The following is a 23,287-nucleotide window of genomic DNA, read 5'->3' as shown; positions in this document are numbered from 1 at the left end:
TATTTTTCAATATTGTAGCTGTTTTAAATGTATTTTGAGGTGATGAATTTGGAAAAAAACACACAATTAAATTGTATCATGCACTGTTCTTTCACAAATTCAATATTTTTATCAATTCAGTTGTTATTCAACTTTAGTTAAGTGTGGACACTGATGTACCAATGTAAATCCTTTTAGTGTTTTTTAATAGTTTCCCGTGTTTCGTATCAGCAAATATTGGTGTTTTGAAAGTCTATTAGAAGACTTTAATCCCTTTCTTATTCTTTGAATGATAATTCTATGCAGGATCATTTCATTTAGGTACATATGACAACATAAAAACTTCAAGGGAAGTTTGCAAAAAACAAACAAAAAACAAAACCCAAAACTATTGGTGATGGGAGGTTGTGTTTTGATTTAGAATGCCAAATTCCTATAAAACTAGCATATACGTTTAATAAAGTTTTTATGACCCTAAACTTTGCAGGCCTGTGTGATTATTTGACACAGATCACATGGGAAAACCAATCTACTAAAGAAAAATTGTTACCATGTTTTTGCAGACTCCAGTTTAGTGTATAGAGACAATGAAAATGCCTGTGCAGTACTGTACACACTTCTGAATCAGAGGATGGAAAAGTTACTTTTTAGGACTAAAACTCCCAGAAACTTGGTTAGGTCACTTTTCCACAGCCTTTGCCCTGAATAGAAGTGCCTCTTCTTCCCCTTTTCATAACAGCTATGAAAAACTTCATAGGGAAGAGGAGTAATGTGGGCCACTTTCATCTATAAGTTGAAGTGAGAGAAATTTATAGCAGAGCAGGTTTGGTCGAACATTTGAACTTTTCCTGCAGAAACTGTTTTCCTTCAACTGCCTGGGGAAGGGGATGCGTTTGTAGATTTAAAAAAAGCGAAAGCAATTATATTAAGAATGCTTTCTATGAAGTCTAAAATACAAGCTCCATTCAGAATTCTATAAGGCAGTCTGTTCAAAATTCCAACAGATGTTGCAATTTTGTGAGCAAATCAATGGTGACCAAAACAATGGCACTGTGCCATTGGAATTCCTTGGATGTCCAAATTTTGAGTGTGATATTTGCAAAGAGAAAATGTTTAAGAATACTGCTGGAATCATATAGACTTCCTATTGGAAAATTTATGTATTGCATTCTCCTTTCCCTCCTTAGAGAGACAGGGACTTCCCTCTAGCTGTCTCATTCTATCTAAACATGTGACTTTGGTCACTCACTCTTGGAGGCTGTTTAACAGACTCTCTCTCAAGATTCTAAATAGTCTCCTCTTAGTCTCAGTCAGAATAACAGTCTCCTCTGAGTGAGGTTAACAGTCTCTTCCTACTATATTAAAGATGGTGAGATTTCATTTCTATACCTAAACCATCACCAGTTAGGACAGGATTTAGTTTATCATGTATTTCTTTATTAAAGTCATTATTATTTGTTTTTAAACTACAAACTGCATGTTTGTTTTTTGGAGTACGTCTTTATTCTTTAGGAAGGGAGATTTAGAATAAATAGTCTGACCCACACTTTTGCTGCTCTGCTGCTGAAAGCTGAACTCTTAACAGGTTTAACTTTCATACTTGATATTTTTGTTTCCCTTTAAAATGGTTAACACCCTGGGAAACTCAAAGTGCACCCCACACTTCCAGATAAATGGGGAACCCAATTATATGGAAGTCTCTGTGCTTGTGGCCTTCCCTCCTACTGAAATAATGATCAATATGTCGATATTCAGTAGGTAAGAATGGGAGAGTGAGCTCATGGCATCAGAGAAGGGCTCAGAAGACATGATTCCTCTCCTTGTCCATAACGTGCTCATGAATGGCTATTGTTTAAATGGTCAAGTAATGATAGCATGCACTTGCTAAAGACTCAGGGGTGAATCAGAAGGACATGATGGAGCAGCCAGAGGCCATTCCAGCCCCAATCATGCCAGAACTGCAGCAACCAGATGGCCCCCTCCTGAAGCGGGCTGCCACCATAGTCCCAAATGCACTGCTGGCAGGAGCAGATTAAATCTGCTCCTTTTGCTGACAGCTTTGGGCCTTCTTAGGCATCATCTAAATACCACACCCCTGATGCAGCTGGCAGCAGTGTCATTTGGCCTATCTGCTTTGGGCCTCAGTCATGATACTGTGTTCCTAGATATGTGTAGAACAATCTTTCAACTTTTTAAAGAAATCCATTTGCTTCCCCTGAGACAGCTGCATAAGATATGTGACTCCAAAGACTCTCCATCTTTATTGAACAAAAGTTGCAACCACAACCAAAAGAGTAACATCTAATCTGGCTATGAGAAATGTTTTTGTAACTGACAATGCATTGTGACATGAATTCCATAGCACTAAGCCATGGCAACCAAATAATGTCAAACTACATTATTTCTGCAGTGTGGATGCAGCCAAGGTACTAGCACACTTTGGAAGATCAGGCTAAAGACCTTGTAAAACTACAAATCCTAGGATTCCATAGGATGAAGCATAATCACTTAAATTGGTATCAAACTGCATTATTTCTTCAGTGTAGGTACTCCTTTGATTTCATATGATTTCAGAAGATAAAAAAGATTTGAATCCAGAGTGACTTAGGGAGCTGGTGTGTTTAGCCTAGAGAAGAAAGGTTAAGAGGTGATATGATAGTCCTGTTTAAATATTTGAAGGGGTGTCATATTGAGGATGGAACAAGCTTATTTTCTGCTGCTCCAGAGAATAGGACCTGGAACAATGGATCCAAACTACAGGAAAGGAGATTCCACTTCAACATTAGGAAGAACTTCCTGACAGTATGAGCTATTCGACAGTGGAATACACTGCCTCAGAGTGTGGTGGAGTCTCCTTCTTTGGAGGTTTTTAAAACATAGGTTGGATGACCAACTGTCATGGGTGCTTTGGTTGTGTATTCGTGCATGGCAGGGGGTTGCACAATGGCCCTTGAGGTCCCTTTCAACTCTATGATGCAATGATTCTAGTATCAGGTCTAGGTAATAGCTGGAGGAAAGACCACCAGGGATCTCTAGGTAGGGCAAGAAATCTTGCCTACAACTCTGCTGTTAGTGAAAGCTGCTACCAGTAAAGGTTGACAATACACTGGTCTATAGTGGAACTTGGCATAAGGCACCTACCTATTCTCTTTAGTGTGTGACAGTATGAGTGAATACCAGTGCAGCGTTGGCATGCCCTACATATCACGAAGCTGCTAATATCCTCAAGGATACCATAGTAAATAAACAGTGAGCCAGAAAAATACCAAACCAAAAACCCTCTGAGCATGGGACTAAAATTTAGCACAGGTTTATTTCATTGGTTTCCTCCATCTCACTCACCCCTTCTATGGAAGCATTTTAAAAGAAAGACAAAATCCATCTCATATTAAAAGTTCCTTACCACATGCCCACATGTCCACTGGCTTTCCATAGGGGTCTTTTCGTAGCACCTCAGGGGACAGGTAACCTGGTGTACCGGCAAAACCTAGAAAGAAAGTATTCTTACAATTAATGGATATACCCATCATATTATTAGGCATGCTTATAAATACTTATCTGTATACTCGATTTTCACAATTTTTCCATCTCTGACTATCTGTTTCTACAATAGGGACATTTGCTGCCATAAATCAACTGTAGGCCTTGGGCTGTGAGGAAGCAAACTGACTTGCAAAGAATTTCAACAGGCACTGATCACATCAGTTCAATCCCCTTTGGAAATGTGAGATCTTTCCACTTAATCTTGTTTTATGCTGTAGGGTTTTAGCCAGGGTTTGAATGCTTCAGAGGCAAAACAACAACTAATTTGTGTTTCTTCCTTACTCTACCATTTTTTCACCAGTGCTCTGAAGGAAGATCTGAAGGACTTCAACAAACTGATGAGAGAATGAGATGTAACCTCCTTCAGATTATATTCAGGACACATTCAAGGTAAGAAACTGAACATCAGACCAGGCAGATTTTTCAGGAAGGGACACAAAGCTTATGTGGATTACCAATGCCCATTCCCAAAGCAGTGGGCAGGAAGAAATAGGAAAGGCCTGTAAGAGGAAAAATAAGTCTCCTATTTCCAAAGACTGGAAACCTATTGAGGGCTACATCTGCAGTGCAGAAATAATCCTGGTTGATGCCATTTTAACTGGCATCATTCAATGCTATGGAATTCTTGGATTTATAGTTTGTTGTGACACCACAGCTCTCTGACAGAGAATTCTAAATATATCACAAAACTATAAATCCAGGATTCCCTAAGACTGAGCCATGACAATTAAAGTGCTGTCAAACTGGATTATTTCTGGAGTGAGGATGCAACTGTATCACTTCACTGGAGGCTGGAAGATCTGTTGTCACCTGGGCAGTGAATCCACTTTGAGTTTCACTCCAAACTTTACAAGTTCTATCTATCAGTTTAATACATCTTGGACAGAGAATTTAGCACTCTGGATTATCTCTTTTAAAATTCAGACTGAAACCCAGAGACTAACCCATTAAAAAGCAGCAGCTTCCATTCACTTTGACTAGTAACTAGGCACCTTTTGGAATCAAAAATACTGCTTAGGTTTCTTCAGATCTAACAGGCAGGATAAGATGAACCATCTCCTGAACTGAATAAGGAATAAGGAATTTGTAAGGCACTACTTCCTTCCTGCACACCCAGCTTTCCCTGCCCTCTGTAGAGAGAAAATCTAGATCGTGTAGAAACAAAGCTGTGATACAAACCAGGATATAACACTTAATGATTATCTGCCCATGTATTAATATTGGTAAGGAAAGACATTTTCATTCAAGTGCCGTTTATGAATCTAACTGACTGCTGAGGAAGACCAGTTCTGTACTGTCCTATCATCATCATCATCATCATCATCATCATCATCATCATCATCATCATCATCATCATCATCATCATCCTTTTATATCATTTTCAAAAAATAAGTCATCTATTTTAGCATTTTTGCACAAGAAACAGCATTTTCTTGTTGTACAAGAAACAGCATAGAAATACTATTTTCTATACAATAAATGCTGTCTTCTGCACAAAACAAAGATGTGTGAATGCTGTGCAGAGTGAGTCCCAAACTGTAATGATTCTCATCAGTCTAGTATTCTTTCCATTAGAGGTTCTTAAAGCTCAAAGACAAACAAACAAACAAACAAACAAACATGTTTTGTTATTTTACCAGTTTGAAAATTCTACCCCTATTTCCCATAGTCCTGTCCTATCCTCATAGGAGCCACTGATACCATTCTGCAGTGGCTCTTGAACTAGCCTGGCTTGCTTTTATCCTTAGTGATTTTTTAAGTCAATGAGCACTGTACATTGGACTACATCTCACAGAAAAGGATTAGTAAGCAGCTAACAGGGATTGTTCAAGGTGACTGAAAATCCCAAAGTGATAAGGAAGTAGTTTTGCCTTCTCCTGCTGAAGGAATAAGCCAAGAAATGCTGTGAAAAACCAGGACAATGTTCACTTATTTAGGAAATTCTGCACTGAATAGGCATTTGTTTGTTTGTTTGCCCTCTGTGTCAACATCACATTGTGTTTGCCTGGTGACCTGGGACAGAGAACACTGCACTCACTATATATGAGCTTAGTTTACACTGATTGCTGTTGGCACTCCTGACTGTTATCCTCCCAAGAGTCTTGTGAGGGAGGTTCACCTGAGGAGGAACTTTGCTAGAGCCACAACTGCTTTCTGGTAGATTGAGTTCAAAGGGATGTAAAGCTCAAAATTTCTCAAGATGTGTTTACATGTGTGTAACATTTGAGAAAAATGCAGCTGGAATTTTGACTGAGTGTGTGTGAGTGAAAAACCAGAAACCATCCATAGTTCACATACTACAGGTTCTGCCCCACCTCATTTGATTTTCATGTGAACAAGAGGGCATAGTATAAGCAAATAAGGTAACAATAGTATACAGGTTGAGTCTCCCTTATTCAAAATGCTTGGGGCCAGAGGCGTTTTGGATTTCAATTTGTGTGTGTGTGTGGAGGATTTTGGAATATCTGTATTTGCATAAACATCCATAATGAGATATTCTGGAGATGGGAACTAAATCTAAACACAAAATTAACTTATGTTTCATATGCACCTTATAGTCTGAAGGTAATTGTATACAAAATTTTAAATAATTTTGTGCAGCAAACAAAGTTTGTGTACATCAGAAAGCAAAGGTGTCACTATCTCAGCCACCCATGAAAAAAGTTTTGGTTTTTGGAATATTTTGGATTTCAGAATTCTGGATAAGGAAGACTCAACCTGTACAAAGAAAAAATAAAGGACAACAAAATTATTTTCTTACCAAACCAAGCCTGTTGTTCACCTTGCACTTCAATGGCCAATCCAAAATCTGCCAGTTTTACAGCAGCTCCTTTTGACTTGCTAGCTAGAAGCAAATTCTCGGGCTTTTTAAAGGAAGGAAGGGGAAAATGCAAGATCAGTATTTTTTAAAATGACTTTTGAACAAGTTGGGATGATCCATACTGTCTATAATGGCAGGGGGAAGATACACTTGTTTTTGACAATTTCCTAGATAGGCCTATCAGCTTTGATGATGCTGGTTGCAGAGTTCTGCAAGTTCCAGGAAGTTAACATTTCAAAGCTCTGATTAGCTATTCAGAGCCTGTATGAGTAGTTTCATAATCCTTTGGAAAAGCTCATACTGAAGAACCTGTTCATCAGATGAAGGCTGGTACACTGGTGCCTCGGGATACGAAATGATCGGGTTACGAAATTTCCGGGATACGAAAAAGTTGGATTGGGAAAAACTGTTTCGGGTTACAAAATATTTTTCGGGTTACGAAATTCATTTCGGCGCGAAATTCAAATGCTGCAAAGTGCAGCTATAGGCTTTCCAGTGCTAACGGAAAGCCTTTTCGGGTTACGAAATTTTCGGGTTACGAAAGGAATGGCGGAACGAATTAATTTCGTAACCCGAGGTAGCAGTGTAGTACTAGGTTAGATGAATCATAGGTTCAAAACACATTGCAGAAATAATCTAGTCTGACACTGCTTTAACTGCCCTGGCTCAGTGCTAGGGAATCCAGGGTATTGTAGTTTGTTGTAGCATCAGAGCTCTCTGATAGAGAAGGCTAAATATCTCACAAAACTACAATTATTAGAATTCCCTAGCACTGGGCCAGGTCAGTTAAAGCGATGTCAAACTGGATTATTTCTGTGGTGTGTTTTGGTACATAAATCTACATTGTGGTGTCATGATGCTATATCATACACCAACTATTACAATGAGTATTCTTTGCCTAAGAAACCCCTATTGAATTCATGGGTTTGCCATAAGTTGCCAATTGACTTGAAGGTGTGGACACATGCACAAGTTCACAACTACAGTGCACCTGTGTCATACGCAGGCATGATATATGTGGCTTTCAGCATACGCTGAAAGTCATGCTGGAAGGAGTGGCGCCATGCACTGAAACAGTAATGGTGTGTGTGCCTCTGGCGCGTGCTGCCGCCGCACCACCATAGGTACAAGCCCCATTAGTTTTAATGAGGCTCACGCATATGCGGAATTTCCCTTACGGGGGGGATCTGGAACAGATCCCCCGTGTAAGGGAAGGGACCACTGTATTACCAGACATTGTAAGAGGAAGAAAAGTGAATGAGTCCAAAAGTACCATTTGTCCTACATGTAAGACAGTCATTTCCAGCACTGAAGGGACAGTTATCCTTATGTGGGTTGCTCCTCCCTTTAACTCTGAAGGGCAGAAATGTCTTTTCTGAAAGTGTCCATTAGGGGGAGTATTTCTCAATCTCTTAAGAGGTGGATATAAATTGCTATTTGTCCACCGCTTACTTAATGTTAGCTGTTGGTAGGGCTCAGAAATTTGAACTGACCACTTTGTAATAACAGTGATAATTTTTAACACTAACAAACAAGGGCATCTGACATCTAAAACTAGTTTTAAAAAAAAAACACTGAAGAAAGTTCTCGTCGAGGTGGCAGTTTTCTAATATTTAGCACTTTAAAATGGACTAAAAATTTTAAAAATTAATATTCAGGAATAAACACGTTCAAAGGCTCCAGGGTTCTCGGAAAAGGGCCAGGGAACAACTGATCTAAGTTAAACACATAATATTGTGTCATGTCTAATATTGCATGTCTGGTTAAAATCTGATATTGCTAATCTACCTTTACTATTTGTATCGTAAGGGTGGAAACCCATAAAGATTTATTTTTATTTATTTTATTTTATTTTATTTTATTTTAAATGAAGCTATCTTAAATGTAACGGAAATGAATTATTTACATTTCTAGTTGGCAGATTTTTATACCAAGCAATCTTTTCATGTGTATTATTTTATTTTTATGTTATATTTTATATTGATGCTGGACTTTGACCGTAATAAAGAATTTCATTTCATTTCCATTAGGGGGAGCAGCCTTCCATACAGGCCAATCAATGTTTCAACTTCTAATGCTCCTAGATGGACTTAGCTGTCCTGAGTATTAGGCCATTTGCCATTCTATTAAACTATCCTCTTTCTCCTCCACCACTGTCTTTCATTTTCATTTTCTTTCTTTCTTTTTCAGCAAAAAGGTGGGAAAGGTGAGAGAAATGGCGGCGGGGGGGGATGGGACAAGAAGTTTAGCTAGGAGATCCAGGCTGGGACTCCCATCTTTACGACTGCCCTTCCCTGATTACATACATGAGATAACATATACACCAGCTATTAACTATTAATTAAAGTGTGCAGGATGTTTCTCCAGTCTCTGGAGTGACTGGGACTTCCCTCTTGCTCTGAACCAGTCTAGGAATGCCTGCAACCCACAGTCTCCTGGTGCTCATGAAGAGGTGAGCAGGATAGGCAAGGTTTGGGATAGACAAATGAAAGGAAAAGATCCTTTTTAAGGCAAAAAGAAGGTGAAGGAAAGGGAAGATGTAGTCAAATTGTGTTGTTTCCTATTGAATCTAAAGGCAGAAACTAGATTGGTCTGTATGGAGCATTGTTCCACCTTCGGGGCACTCTCAGAAAAGGCTTGTCAGGTCTTGCCTATAGGCGTGAATGGGAAGAGCAATCCACACAAGGATAGGCAAATATTGGGGAACTGTTTTTTATATGCCAAAAATTATTTTAAAAAAACCAAAAAAAAAAAAAAACCAAACACAATTATGGCTAGAGTCCTGTTTCTGCATTATGACAAAGTAGGTGATGTTAACAAGAGAAAAAGGGTCATGGGACAACAGCCATGAAGCAAGTAAGATACTGGAGAAATAGGTGGTTCAGAGCTAGCCTTTTTCTCCCTTCCTTTGCCTTAATCTTGTGAACTTCAAATATTAATTTGGCCCACCAGCAGGGTTCTAGCTCATGGTTACTACAATATTCACTATATTTCTTCTGTATCTAACAAATGAATCTGCAAGAGTCCTTTATTAAAGGAAGAGAAAAAGGTTGGCAAAGATTAATTCCTGGAAAGCACTGCTTATGCAAACTACTTAAAGCACTGAATGATCCAATTTGCTATTAAGCTTCAAAACCCAATGCAGTAGGCTGTTAGGTTACAAACAAACACGCATACACCAAGTAGGTAAACTTATTCTATTTACAGCATATGACTATTAAAAGAAGTAGGTTTGTTTTCCTCCCACTCCATTAGACATACTTAATACCTGTCAACAAATAATTTTGGTACCAAAGTACAGTAAAGCAAACTTCATTATCAAAAGGAAGTAAATACACATTGTTACAAAACAGCCACACAGTTCAATAACAAGCTCAGTTGACGTTGGGACAGCTGGACTCTACCTTTAAAGGGACATGCATCAGCCATTTCAGGACAACTGAAAATGTTAACATGGTGGTCATGCGAGAGATCTGAGGAAGTTGAGGCAAATATGCACAACTGAAGGAGGATATGGGAGCACAATTTGGAGAGTTCATCCAGGAAAGGAGCAAATCAGAGTCTGGGCCATAATGTTGTGTGTTAGCTGCAGTCATGCATGTGGCAGAAAGGAGACAGCCATTTTACTTTGCTCTTGTTCATCACAGTATGGAAATGGTCATACAGCATTTCTTGGTGAGAGCATCAAATTTATAGTTTGCATTAAAGTGCAGGAGCAATTTTAAAATCATTTCAACTAGGGATGATTATTTTGTCACAAAGGCTATTGTCTCTGCTTCAGGGACTTTTTCAATGTGAATGAAGATCTTGGTTCAAGTCTAAATAAAGTTAGTTGGCCTCAACTCTCAAAGAAACAAATATAACAAATTAAGTATGAGTATTTTGTGTTCATTTTGATGGATTTGAACAACACAACATTGTGTTTTAGCTTAAGTTTCACTGATTTCAGTGAGTCTAGCCTAAGTATTATTAAATTTGTTCAAACCATCATTTTAATGAGCATCACTCAGTATTAACTTTCATTGGTTTGAAGCCACAAGACTTCAGAAATTTTATGTATCTCAGTTTTGCACACAATATGTTTTGAATTTCATTCAAGGCTTTCTAAAATTAGCAATCCTTCAGATGGACAGTAACTTGAAAGGACACATGGTTGCTATACAATTATGTACTAATCAAGTACATCACCACTGGCTCCACACCTACAAAATTTATTTCCCAGGGAATTCTAGAAGAGTTTTAGGAGATAAGTGAAGATTAAATTGCTTGGAAGGACTTACAGTGTTAAAACAAACGAACAAGCAAATAAACAAACAGGGAATCTTTACTGGTTGACAGAAAAAAAGGAGATGGCTTTTATAGATAATATGTTGCACTCCTCTTTTATGTGTATAATATAAAGTTTCTATTATTGGTATCATTAACTCAAGTGTAATCCACATTAAACTTCAGTGTTTGTATAGGGAATGAAATATAAATTCTGGATAGGTAAATAAATAACGTGTGTGTGTGTGTGTGTGTGTGTTTATATCCAGTGTTGGTAGAATTAAAAAATTTACCCATGTTAGTCTGTGGAATCAGTATGTGGGGAGATCTTGAAAGAAAGAAATTGGCAGCATGAGCTTTTGTAGACTTGTCTACTTCCTCATATGCATTTGGTGGAGTGGAAGCCAGCACAGACAGACAGACAGACACAGACAGACAGACAGACAGACATATATAGCACAATTGATATGTGAGGATGTCAATTCAAATTACAAATCCTTTGTGTATGGAAATGAAGTTGCAGGTCCAGTTTTAATGACGGTCATTAGTGCACAAAGGCATAGGAAACTGGTCTTTGTGCATGGAGATGAACTGGCAGATCCAGTTTTGCAATGGGACTAGCCTGTGGTGAGAAGAACAGATGAAGATGGGGTCAGATAGTACTGAAGTGTGTAGTGAGTCAGGAAACCATTGACTTTGTTCAATCCTTTGCTGAGGGACTGTAGTTTGTGAATGAATTCCAATTCTGCTATTTCTCTTTCCAATCTACCTCTGTAGTTCTTTTGTTCAGTGACCTCTGTTCTGAGGTCTGGATATTGAAATGTTCTGCCACCGGGTTTTGTGTATTCCCATTGCTAATGCCCGATTTATGTCCATTTATCCTCTTGTGCAGGGACTGACCTGTGGAGTGCTGAAGGGCATTGCTGACACAGTATGGCATAGATCACATTGGAGGATGGGCACGTGAAGCCCCCCCCTCTAATATTGTAGGTGATGCCATTAGGTCTTATGATGACATTTCCTAGATAAATATGTGGGCAGAATTGGTTTGTGATAAGGCTAAGTACCTATGTCACCATCTCTGTCATGTGTTGTCCTGTAGGTGCGTACCTGTTTGTGGTTTGGATGCTGTTTGCAGGCGAGTAATGGTTGCTTCCATGAGCTCTTGAAAGAGTGGCATATATATCTGTGCCTGGCTTCCAATCCACCAAATGCATCTGAGGAAGTAGACTGAGGTCTACGAAGGGTCATGTTGCCAATTTCTTTCTTTCAGTAAGTCTCAAAGGTGCTACAAGATCTCCAATGTTGTATTTTTGCCTTTGTAATGAAAACCAATAATCCAGTTTGAGACCATTTTAACTGCCCTGACTCAATGCTAGGAAATTCTGGGAACAACAATTTTCTGAGACATTTAGCATTCTCTGTCAGAGAGTTCTGGTGCCACAATAAGCTACAATTCCAATTGGATTATTTCTGCAGTGTGTTTTGGACCCAAGAAATCACCTCTCAGTTCTGTACTGATGGGGGAATTTTGGTTACATAATTGCTGAGACAGAATGCACAAATAATTCAAAATAGTTTCCTTTTCTTTTTGTCAATGATACTGACAGATTGAGACAAGTGTGGCACAAGGCCGAATGGTGCATGAATCATTCATTGCATATGTCAACCTGGCAGTGGCAAGAGGCGTTAAAAACAGCAGGAACTTCTGTGCTCCTTTTGAAGGACAGTAAACACACATAGCTAATACAGTAACTGTAAATCTGAGCTTCTCAGATATTTTGCAGGGCAAATGACAGAAAATGTAATCCTAAAAGTATTCTGTTATGGACAAATTAGATCCTATTCTCCTTAATAAGAAAGATTTGCATGTGTCTTTCCCCCTTCATTTTGAGTCAAACACAGCACAGAGAGTTAGAGCATTTTCAACTGATGTACTATAGCATATATTCTTGATGATTAGTGACAACATCCTCCTATGCATGAAGTGTTTGCCTGGATAGGTAAACATATACGCTAGAGGAGTCTCTATATATTATTTATATTTTACATAAATTATGCAGTAACACATACATTTTTCACTGATGTGTTTTGGAGACACCTATTCATACTTATGTCGATGTCAGGCATTCAAGAATGAGAACTTAGAGAAATACGAAAATTACAAAAACACAAACTGAAAACTATATATTTATATGCACACATTTGAGGAAGGGGAGAAAGAGAAAGAGAGAAAGAGTTCTCTCATAAAATAATTACTGTTGGACTCTGGGGATGGAAATCTTACAATCTTAGTTTGAAGGAGTTGCAAGAACCACCTAATCTAACTCCTTGCCATTCAAAAACACACAAATACAACACTTCTTAAAGATGCCCATCCAACCTTTGTTTAAAGACCTCTAAAGAAGGAGAGTATACTCCCCCCCCCCCCCAAGTCAGTCTATTCTACTGTCAAACAGTTCTTAACAGTAAAGATCTATCTAACGTTTATGGGGAGCCTCTTGTAATTTGAATTCATTGGTTCATGTTCTAGCCACTGGAGCAGCAGAAAACAGGAATACTCCACCTTCTGCATGGCATTCCTTCAGCTATTTAAAAATGGCTATCATGACACCTGTCAGTCTTCTCTGGGAAATTAATCTAATGCTGGCTCTGCAAAAGATGTGGACTCTTGTTCAAAAATAATTTTGACTCTTACTTAGTCAAATAAATACAGTATATCATCAGCTTGGGAGTGATCATTGACCAGCTGTATCAAGATCAACAGTACTAAACAAACACTCTAAGAAGGCCATATTTTCTGCACTATACTAATCACTTCCAGGGTTAGAGGAGACTAACTTCTTTGCCTGTGATATAGTGTGTGAATTTGGGAAGAATTGAAATAAACAAATCACCTGTATAAAATAGGAAGCTCACTCTGCTATCCTATGATCCTGCCTAAATCAATCGTACAGCTGAGGAAGAAGATTTCAAATGTGAACTGATGCCTATCCTGACCATATCACGCTTTTTTCCAATGCTCACCTCACAACTTTGCATCACTGAATTTGAAACAGACTGATGTGGGACACAGTGGTGAAGTCAAGTACAACTTTAGAGCTTTTTAGTAATTTATTCCTATGCATAATTTCAGCTCTGTTTATACCAAAGGGGAAAATAAAAGGAAAAAGTTCTTGAATCTGCAAAGGAAGGGTAGCAGCGTGATTCTTTGTGTGGACCTTTGCAAATTGTCTGAGCAATGTGTGAATTAATAAATGGATGTCTCTTTGCCTCCACATGCAAAAATGCAGCTAAACTGTGCTCTGATACTGTGGCGTGTGGTACTCTTTCCCAACAGCATTACTCACCTTCAAGTCCCGATGGACTACGCCCATCTGATGACAGTGTAGCACAGCCTCCAGGATCTGTTGAATGCAATGACTGCATGCAAACACCAGGGGGCGTGTGTTAGTTCCAAGCTGTACACTCACTATCTGTATCCCCTCAGTGAGACTGGGTTAAAGTGCAAAACTAGCAAACAACTGAGATTGTGATGTACAACCTCTGGAAATGTAGCCACATTCCTCAGCTAGAGCAGCTACTGCCTCAGAGACTTTCAAAACCTCTCCTTTTGCCTGATTTGGTTCAGTAGTATGAAGAGAGGAGAAAAGAAGGGGCAAGGATTCCACTTTAGCAGACAAGTCCTGCTCCATAGGCTTCATAGACTAGCTGATCAGACCGAAAAAAAACTGCTTTCAAGCTTGTATTAAATATCTGGGACTGTTTACCCTTTCTTTTCCTCTTTCATCGAGATGACTCTTTCTCACCAGTTACCCTGAAGGTACAATTATAGCACTGGGGATAAATTATTCACTCTTCATGGTTTCATTTAGCCAAGCAATTCTTTGCTCACTTTTGCCTGAGGGTTCGTCCTACTCTAGCAGAGCAATGTGAGGCCAGTTGTTCTGCTCCCATAACCCATGGTCTCTGAACAGAAGTGGTGTTTAAATCTGCAGGCTAACATATATCACAGGCAAAGTTAAACTGCAGGTGCCAAGGAGCATGGTTAAGTCAGATGCCTTCTAAAATGTGTGGAAGGTATTCACCACACCACATTGTATCATAGAAGGTCACTGTTTCCCAACACCTTTTTTTCAACTTTGGCTGTAATGTATGATAGACCGTGGCACTTGCAAACTGGAAAGCAGCATCATGCATTATCCATTTGTCATATGAAAGGTGACAAGAGATAGCCAAAGGAACTTCTCAGCTGACCCACCCTTAAATCTCAAGCCATGGGAGAGAGAGAAAAGAGAGAAAGAGAAACTTCTTAGCCAATCTATGGGCACCAGATACTGACCTTGAGGTCCCTGTGAACTATGCCATTTAGGTGACAATGATTAACACTTTCTAGAATCTGCTGTATACAATGACTGCAAAGATACAAGGGCAGAATGGAAGGGAAAAAACATTTTAAAGGCACATCATCACACCAAATGCAAAACTCAAACAAAAATAACTTAAAATTATAAGAAATAGAAAATAATTAAATCACATTTTTGGACACATTTCAATTATACAGTGAAAGGGAACAGGGCAAGTCTTTCTCTCTCTCTAAGTGAGTGTGAGTATATGTACATATATACGATACACACAGAGAGAGAGAGAGGCATACAGAAAATTATTTTTAAGATTTATCAAAAAATAAATGACATTGAACACATACATGTGACATTGCTAGACATGTTCCTTTGTGTTTTATTTGATGCTATTTTTTTCATTCCTTGTGAACCATAAAAATGTTATCAATATGAACTGGATAGAGATCAAAGAATTAGAAGGGGGGAAAGGTTACTGTGTGCATTAACCAGATATGAATTTACAGTGGGTTTTGCATATTGGTCAGTCACTATGTGTATCTCAGAACAATGTTTAAAAATATGTGGAATACAAGGCCATCAAACAGTTGATCAGTAGGAATATTCTCCTTTTGAAATCTGTGCAGATTCTTTGGTCAATGTGTACATTGCCCGACACACCTTAGAAATTATGTGTATTGACTACTAGACAATAAACACAATTCTACACTCATACTCCTAATACAATGGCTAATGGGTGGCCTAAACGACCCAAGGATTTTTAATATAGATTCTCCATTCAATGCATATTAACCCCTAAATCACTAAGAATATAAATTCTTAGGACTGTGTTTTAAAAAATCTCATTAGGGTGTTTCTGATCTGTGCAGACACATACACCAAGTCAATATTTGTACAAGAGGAACAGAAAGGGATAATTACAAACAAAACAAAACAACAACAAAAAAGGCACAAGAAACTATTTCTGACACCTGAATAGACTCTGATAGGGAAAAAAAAATCTGTAAAAAACTTTATCATTCACAGAACCCAGAATCCCTGAAAACCTGAACCAGGAGGCTAGAGGTGGGCTCTGGAACAGTGAAAAAGGTAGCATATGGGTATCCAAAGTGAAAGGAAGATTAGTGAAAATTCTGTCTCTTCCTAGTAAGATCCACTCCGTTATATGTGATTTTTAATGGACTGAATTAAAAACATTTGCTAAACCCAGCAATAAACAGGGAGAACCAAGATACTATTGAAGATGAAATTAAACATCCCTGGTTCAAGTGCAAAGGAAATTCTAACACAGCCCATTCATTTATTGACTAAATGCAACATGAAATAATTGAGGCTTAAATGGCCTCTAATGGGTAAGTCCTACTGATTTCAATGGGTCATAAGACTGAAAACTCTCTCATATTCTTATTCATGGGAAAGAACAAAATCACATGCACCTGCAGTGGGGAGAATCATATAGATGAAAAAACATTCCTTTGTTTGTTTTTTTAGGAGTCAGGGATTTAGATATTTCACACTTTGATCCTAGATACTTCACCACCCAGCAACCTGTGGGAAGCAGTTTGTTAATGTTAATGACAAGTTAAAAATCACAGTGTGACCCCACCCCTTGCCGCTTCATGCAGAGAATAGACCAGAATTTTCCATATTACCAAAATCAATGTTTTGAAAAAGCCCTATGATGAATTGGCTTCCTGCACAACAACCACAAAAATAACAATCATTACCATCTTGCATGGCTGGCTCAGTATCATGCTAACTAAGGAGGTCAAGAGGAAGGACTTATTAGTGATGATGACATATTCACCAGAGTGAATCAGGCAATTAGGTTCATTAAAGGGGCTCTAAACCAGCAGTTCACCAGAAATATGTGATAGGTACAGACTTACAAGTTGAAAGCAGCTGTCACAAGCAACCAGGAGGCTACCCATGTTTGTGAAGAGTCTCAGGGCTAGTTTCACTCAGCTATGTTAGAGTTTAAGCTCCTTTTCTATGGCTTAGCTAATGACGCTTTAATTGCATGCACATAACTCTTTTCCTCTGCTTATGCTCATGCTCTAAATAGGAGCTCTTTGTTATTTATATTATACCTCCAGAATGATTTTTTTAGAGCATGATGTAAACTTTCATATACAAAATAAAGCCTAACTTCTTCTAAGCTTATACATCCACACAGTTGGTTTGTTGCTTTGCACACCTCCAGATTCCAGACCTCCTGACCAGGAAACAGAAGGAATCCCATAGCAACTTCAGTAGCTTATTCTGTCTCCTGACACAAGAGCTGAAAATACACCCCACAAAATATATCTTCCTTACTGAGGGGAAGCTTAGAGGAAAGTGGCAACAGTCTACTGGCGATAGTTGGGACCCCTCCTCTCACCTCGTCAATGGGTGAAGACTTCACAAGCCCATGGAATGTAAAGATACCTTTCCATATATATATATATATATATATATATATATATATAGAGAGAGAGAGAGAGAGAGAGAGAGAGAGAGGGGGGGGAATGGTGACAGGTAATGGTGATGAAAAGCAACCTGAAAATCTAGATTATCAAGGAGACTGGTCATAGATGCTGCTTTCTTTTGTTCTAGACACCAGTGGATGGAACGAAGAAGAGAATGATTCCTCTTGCTGAATTACTTCAAATCCAAAAATTCTGAATATGTTCCCTCATCCAGCTTGAGAAACCCTATGGGAAGATTTCTAGTTGGGTGTCCAGTATTCAGGCTAGGAAGACTAGCTAGGGGATTGTAATCCATCAATATTGGTTTCCTTAGGGCTTGCTTGCATCCATGACTTTGGCAGACACCACTTACTGCGTCTAAAAGCAGGTTAAGATGTTACCCACAGCCTTTCTGAAGCTCACTGCAAAATAGCCAGAAGAACCTATCAAATATGGAGTGTTGGTATGAAAACCTTCCACTTGTTCACGCTAACAAAAGGCTTAAATACATGAGCCCCTGATGAGACACCACACTGAAATGTTGACCTCCAGCATTTTTTTAAAATATGTTTAACTATTTTTATTATAGTTCTATAAATGATGTGGGCATGGACATTTATGTGTGTAAACTGCTCATTCCCACAGCACACATCTCATTCCAGATGGAAATGGATGTCCTAGGATGATGCAGGTGCAGGAGAAAAAAGTCTTTCCAACAATATTATAATTTCAAATGTTGGGGAAAAAATTCCCTACAACTAAGTGATGGAAAGATGCTTGGATCTACACAATAGTACAACACTCAAGGATTTACTAGCACATTAAAATAATCACTTATTAAATTTCTATTAAAAATTATATAACTAAATGCCCGAACATGGGCTTGTCAAACAAGCAAGCAAATAGAACCTTTCAATGGAAACTAATACTGCTTTTCAAGATTAACTAGTACTGATGAAAATTTAAAATCTAAGAATTACTACTGCATTCTGGTAGCAAGCATTCTATGAAACTTAATTTTTTTAACAAAAATGTATTAATAAATGCTAATTAAAAGCTTTTAAATTCAGCACTTACCTTGCATCTGCTTCACTATAATATTCTCTTGCAACAATGTCCTCAAATAATTCACCACCAGTGACTCTGTTAATGATATAAAGCATTGTTTCCAGTTCAGCAAAATTAAAATGAAAAATACATGTTTGTGTTCTTAAGAATATTTCTCATATATTAAATCACAGGGTTGCTTCATGTGTTAGGGTAGTGACAAATGGAGGTTTATGTTGACGGGGGAACACAGACATTTTGCTGTTTATATATAAGAATACATTTGTGCCTGTTACTAGAGAGCCACCAGATTGATTTTGCTCCTATATATTTATATTTATTTATTTAATATTTATTTACTGGATTTACATCCCACCTTTCCTTCAAAACCTCTTTACCAATCTGAAGCTTAAACCCTTTAGACATATAGTTGAAGACCACTCTGTTCAGGCAAGCATTCCCAGGCACTGTGTGAATATTTATCTGATATTTGATTAGATAGTGGATGTTGATGTTTTAATTGTTGGCTGTTTTTAACTAATTCTATTTTATATTACTACCTACTGTTTATATGTATTTTGTAGATTGTACACCATTGGCAGGTTTTATATTTTTATTGATTTGATTATCTGTATGTACAGTGCTGTGTACATTTACAGCACTATAGAAATAAACTATAATAATAATTTTGAAATTTAGAAACTACAAAAAAAGTTGAAATGCTTGAGTTTCAGTAGTAGAACAACCACAGTAACACCAAAACAAGAGAGTCAGTAAAGTCTCCTTCAGCCAGCAGAGAGTACCCACAGAAAAAATAGCAAGGAGATTAATGAGATGGGGCTTGGTGATGGGCTATGGCTATGTGGCTATGATAGAACAGCTGTAGAACAGTTGAAGAGGACAGACTAGAGAAGTTGAAATGACAAGATGAAGAGCAGGGGTTATAGAGAGGCCAGAGTGAAGAGCCAAGGAAATCTGGACTGCGGCAAAACTGTTGTGTTTCTAGGGGTAGTAAAGTGTGTGTCAGAATAAGTGGGGAGGTATGGCTGTGTTTGTGTATGTGTATAAACAGGAAACATATGTGTAAATTTTACACAAAGTTTGGAAAGAGGAAGAGGAGGGAGGATTGGGGCCTCCATGTCTCCCTCACACCCCTTGAGCAAGTCTCATGCCTCCTCTGGAGGTCTCACCCAATGTTTGGGAACCATTGCCCAATGATTTAATTTTCACTTTTCAACTGATAGAATGGACTTCTTAGTATAGCTGTTGTGAAACAGCTATTGTCTACAGTGTATAATTTGGTGTCCCAAAACTTTTTTTTAAAAATTGCAGCATGCTTTACTCTCCTTCATTCACAAAGATCAGTAATATTTCCATTTCATTTATAACCAAATGAAGCTGATAAAAGGGGCCTTGCTCAAAGCCACACAGTGAAATTATGGCTGGGCAAACTATCCCAGGTTGCAAAGGGAGTCAAAACATCAGCTACAGTTGGGGACCAACATGTTAACATACGTCCGACTTTATTCATTCATTGTTCTGATATACCTCCTTCTCATTTTTCAAATATGAAAGCACAACAGCTTCCTTACCCTGACCATATAATCTTATAGAAACAGGATTGGCATGGTAAATATATATCAAATATACTTACAAATCAAAGACTAAGTAATGAAATCCTTCTTCTGATATGCTGTCATGAAGTCGCACTGTTAAAAGAAAAGAATAATGTTTTCTTTCTCTCTTGATTCTGCTCTTTTATCTAATCCCCACTTTCTCAAAAATTGTCTTGTAACCAATCAATTTTTCTTTTCTTTTTTTTAAAAAGGAGCTGTGTTATGGTTTACTTTACTGCCTTAAACAGGAAGCACACCATCTACTAATGCTCTACTTACCATATTTTCCTTGGGTTATATTTACAGTTGGCAACACAGACATCATCTAAATGTGCTGTAGCATTTGTAGTATTTTAAATATATCTCATGAATGCTATTACCAAAAATATTTTTTTCAAATACTCTCTCTATATATATGTGTGTGTGTGTGTGTGTGTGTGTGTGTGTTTGTGTGTGTGTATTTACACACACACACACACAGAGAGAGAGAGAGAGAGAGAGAGAGAGAGCATAACCTCAGTGCCAACAGAATTTCCGTGATACTGGGTAACCAGGTAGATAAATTAGGAGAAATATGTTTTTGTAGAACCCATTAAGTGGGAATCAGCACATAAAATGTTTCAACTGTCAACAAATGCTTGGTAGAAAATGGAATAAGCTGTTTAACTACTACCTTAACAACTAAAACATTCAGGAGATGGAGAAACAAAGACATATTATCTTTCAGAACCTTCACTGTGAATACATCAAAGGCACTTTGTTTTATCAAGAAAGGAATGAATAGGGAACTCAATACAGTTTGCTTCATATTAGGAAGCTATCAGCAGTAAATAGTAGCTTTTGTAATCAGAAGAGCTGCTGTACAGAAAGAGAATTTATAGTACTGCTCTTTTCCATTTTTCAAGATCAAGCTATCAACTTAAGTCTGGGCCTAATTTCAGATACCTAGGCAACTGACCTGAACTAGGAAATAAGTAATTAGTCTGTCAAATGCTTAGTCAAGTCCTATCAAACAGACATGCACATATTTTCATTTACAAAATTCACTTCCGATTAAATGACAAAACCTTTTACCTTGACGGCATTAAGACTGTATTTTTGAATGAAGTGGAAATTGCCTGATCAGGGGGAAAACAACAACAGCAGGCCTTCACCTTGAACAAGCAAAGTAACCACTATGCTTTCTTGACAACCTGTGTTTTGCTATATCCGCCTGCAATGTAAGATCCTTGACACAAGACCCAATAGCTAGTCCAGCAGCGTAAGTGCAATGCTGCTGGCAATTGGGGGTGCACTTGCATCTTTGTATGCAAGTTCATCAGAACCCCATATACCAGAGAAATAAGTTTTGGCTAAAATTGAGACCCATCTCCTTCATCAATTTTATGCAGTGGCAACATTGCCCTTCTGTAAGTTGTCATATAACCCAACACAGATGAATGATTATATGCATACACTGAATATACCAATTGGATATAAACTAGATGAACTATTCCCACCTTATAGAAGGCAATCCTTCTATAAGTTGCCCTTCCCATATAATGTCCAGTAAGCTGTTGCTCTGATATGAGCTGACCACATCCTGCAAAAGTCTGGATTGAGGCAGAACTTGATGAGAAGCAATGTTAACAATTGAGACCATCCACAAAACAGTGCAGTGATAGCAATGGTTCAAAATCATATAAGAATTTGTTCCTTCCTGAATGCCATTTATTTGATGTGTGTCAGTGCCAGGATGTAAAAGTCTTTCAGCAAAATTATATTACTGCATAGGTTTATTACTCCCAACTAGAGTATATCCACGGAATCAATGGGTTTGCATAAGGATTAATTTACCAAGATCTCATTGAGTTTATTCTAGTTGGGATTAACAACTGGATTTAGGCTGTAATATTTGCAGGTACTTGTATGCCTTAGATGGCAATACATTTTGCTCACAAGAGAACATCAAAACAGAATATGTAATGTTTAAGACACTTTGGATTTTTTTTAAAAGAAACATCCCAGAAAGTATGGAGATATATGAAATAAGGAATGCAAGAGTACAAAAAAGCACAATGAATGTATAGAAGTGAATATTTACAGCAGGTTCAATGACACTACTGTGGATTTGGATAATAAATTGGGGACGCGCAGTAGTTTTGTTACCTGAATCTCCAGATTACATTCCAAGTTGCTATTTTCAGATTTTGTAAATGGCACCAGTCACCATGAAACCAAAATTGGAACTAAATATGGTTTGGTCCTTAATATAAGGTTTTAGAAAGAGCTTTTCAAGTAGATCGGCACTGCTAAAAATAGAAGTACATTAGGCTTCCCACTCTCACAGAAATAAATGTAAGACTCTTGCATGTACAATGTTCTGAATCAACAGCTATACATGAAAGATAATTTCATTATGATAAAGCAGATCTCTTTGCCAGGATACTATTTTGAATTTCATAAATTCAGTAATGCATTTTAACTTATTTGTATTGAATCTTGTTAAGAAAATAATCAGATACAATACTGCAATGAACAAGATTTGCAAAGATAAACTAGTTAATACATTAGCAAATGAAACAAAAAATTACAAAGAAAGCTTTCTAGTATCCTTGAAAACCAGAAAATATCTAGTATTAATAAAGGAAAGGTTGGTAGAAAACCTTATTTTCAAATTTCATTTTGATATCTTGAAACTTTTAACTTTCCCCCCCACAAAGGTTCTCATATTCAAAATTGGCTTAAATGTGAAACATAGCATTAAATTTTCATGATGAATGAAGTTAAGGTGAATTAAAAGGTCAAGAAAAGAACTCTAGAAGTGGGCAAATCAGTTAGTGTTGACAGATTATGGGTTATTTTTTGCAAAATACAGTATGCCGGCTCTCTCAAAAATGGTGGAGAAACATATATCATTTGGGGAACCCAATCTACAAGTGAAAGACACTCAAAATTATGAAAATATTTTCTGATTTTGTACTCTAGAGTTAAGTGCCATTCATAGACCTCTGAACCCTCTCTACTGGTTTCCTGCTTGCAGAAACCATATTGATGAAAACATGTTGTCTTCATACTGAAACAGAAAATTCAGAAACAAAACCAGATAAATTAACCTGGGTGACAGCAGAACTATAAACCAAAATCAATATATGCATACATATTACAAAAGACCAGTTAACAGACTAACTCTCCAAAGAAGTAGAAAAATTGCATTCTTCCCGTTGT

General features: G+C 37.8%; 1 protein-coding gene across 8 annotated transcripts in view; it reads right to left on the bottom strand.

Moving 5' to 3' along the window:
- CAMK2D (calcium/calmodulin dependent protein kinase II delta) overlaps positions 1-23,287 on the bottom strand; it is a 168,193-nt gene that overhangs the window by 50,365 nt on the left and 94,541 nt on the right. For 4 of the 8 annotated variants that reach the window (XM_042469915.1, XM_042469917.1, XM_042469919.1 and 1 more), the window contains exons 4-8: positions 20,119-20,173; positions 18,495-18,560; positions 14,952-15,024; positions 6,284-6,386; positions 3,383-3,466 (exon numbers count right to left, since the gene is read on the bottom strand). In XM_042469915.1, coding sequence (XP_042325849.1) covers positions 3,383-3,466; positions 6,284-6,386; positions 14,952-15,024; positions 18,495-18,560; positions 20,119-20,173 — 381 coding nt within the window. Of the gene's footprint in view, positions 1-3,382; positions 3,467-6,283; positions 6,387-13,959; positions 14,033-14,951; positions 15,025-18,494; positions 18,561-20,118; positions 20,174-23,287 lie in introns of all 8 variants that reach the window. The other 4 variants (XM_042469916.1, XM_042469918.1, XM_042469920.1 and 1 more) reach the window with 1 other exon arrangement.

The sequence above is a fragment of the Sceloporus undulatus genome, chromosome 5, assembly GCF_019175285.1.
Source record: "Sceloporus undulatus isolate JIND9_A2432 ecotype Alabama chromosome 5, SceUnd_v1.1, whole genome shotgun sequence".
NCBI lineage: Eukaryota > Metazoa > Chordata > Lepidosauria > Squamata > Phrynosomatidae > Sceloporus > Sceloporus undulatus.
The sequence above is the reverse complement of the archived record's forward strand: the minus strand, read 5'-3'. Positions and strand labels throughout refer to the sequence as shown.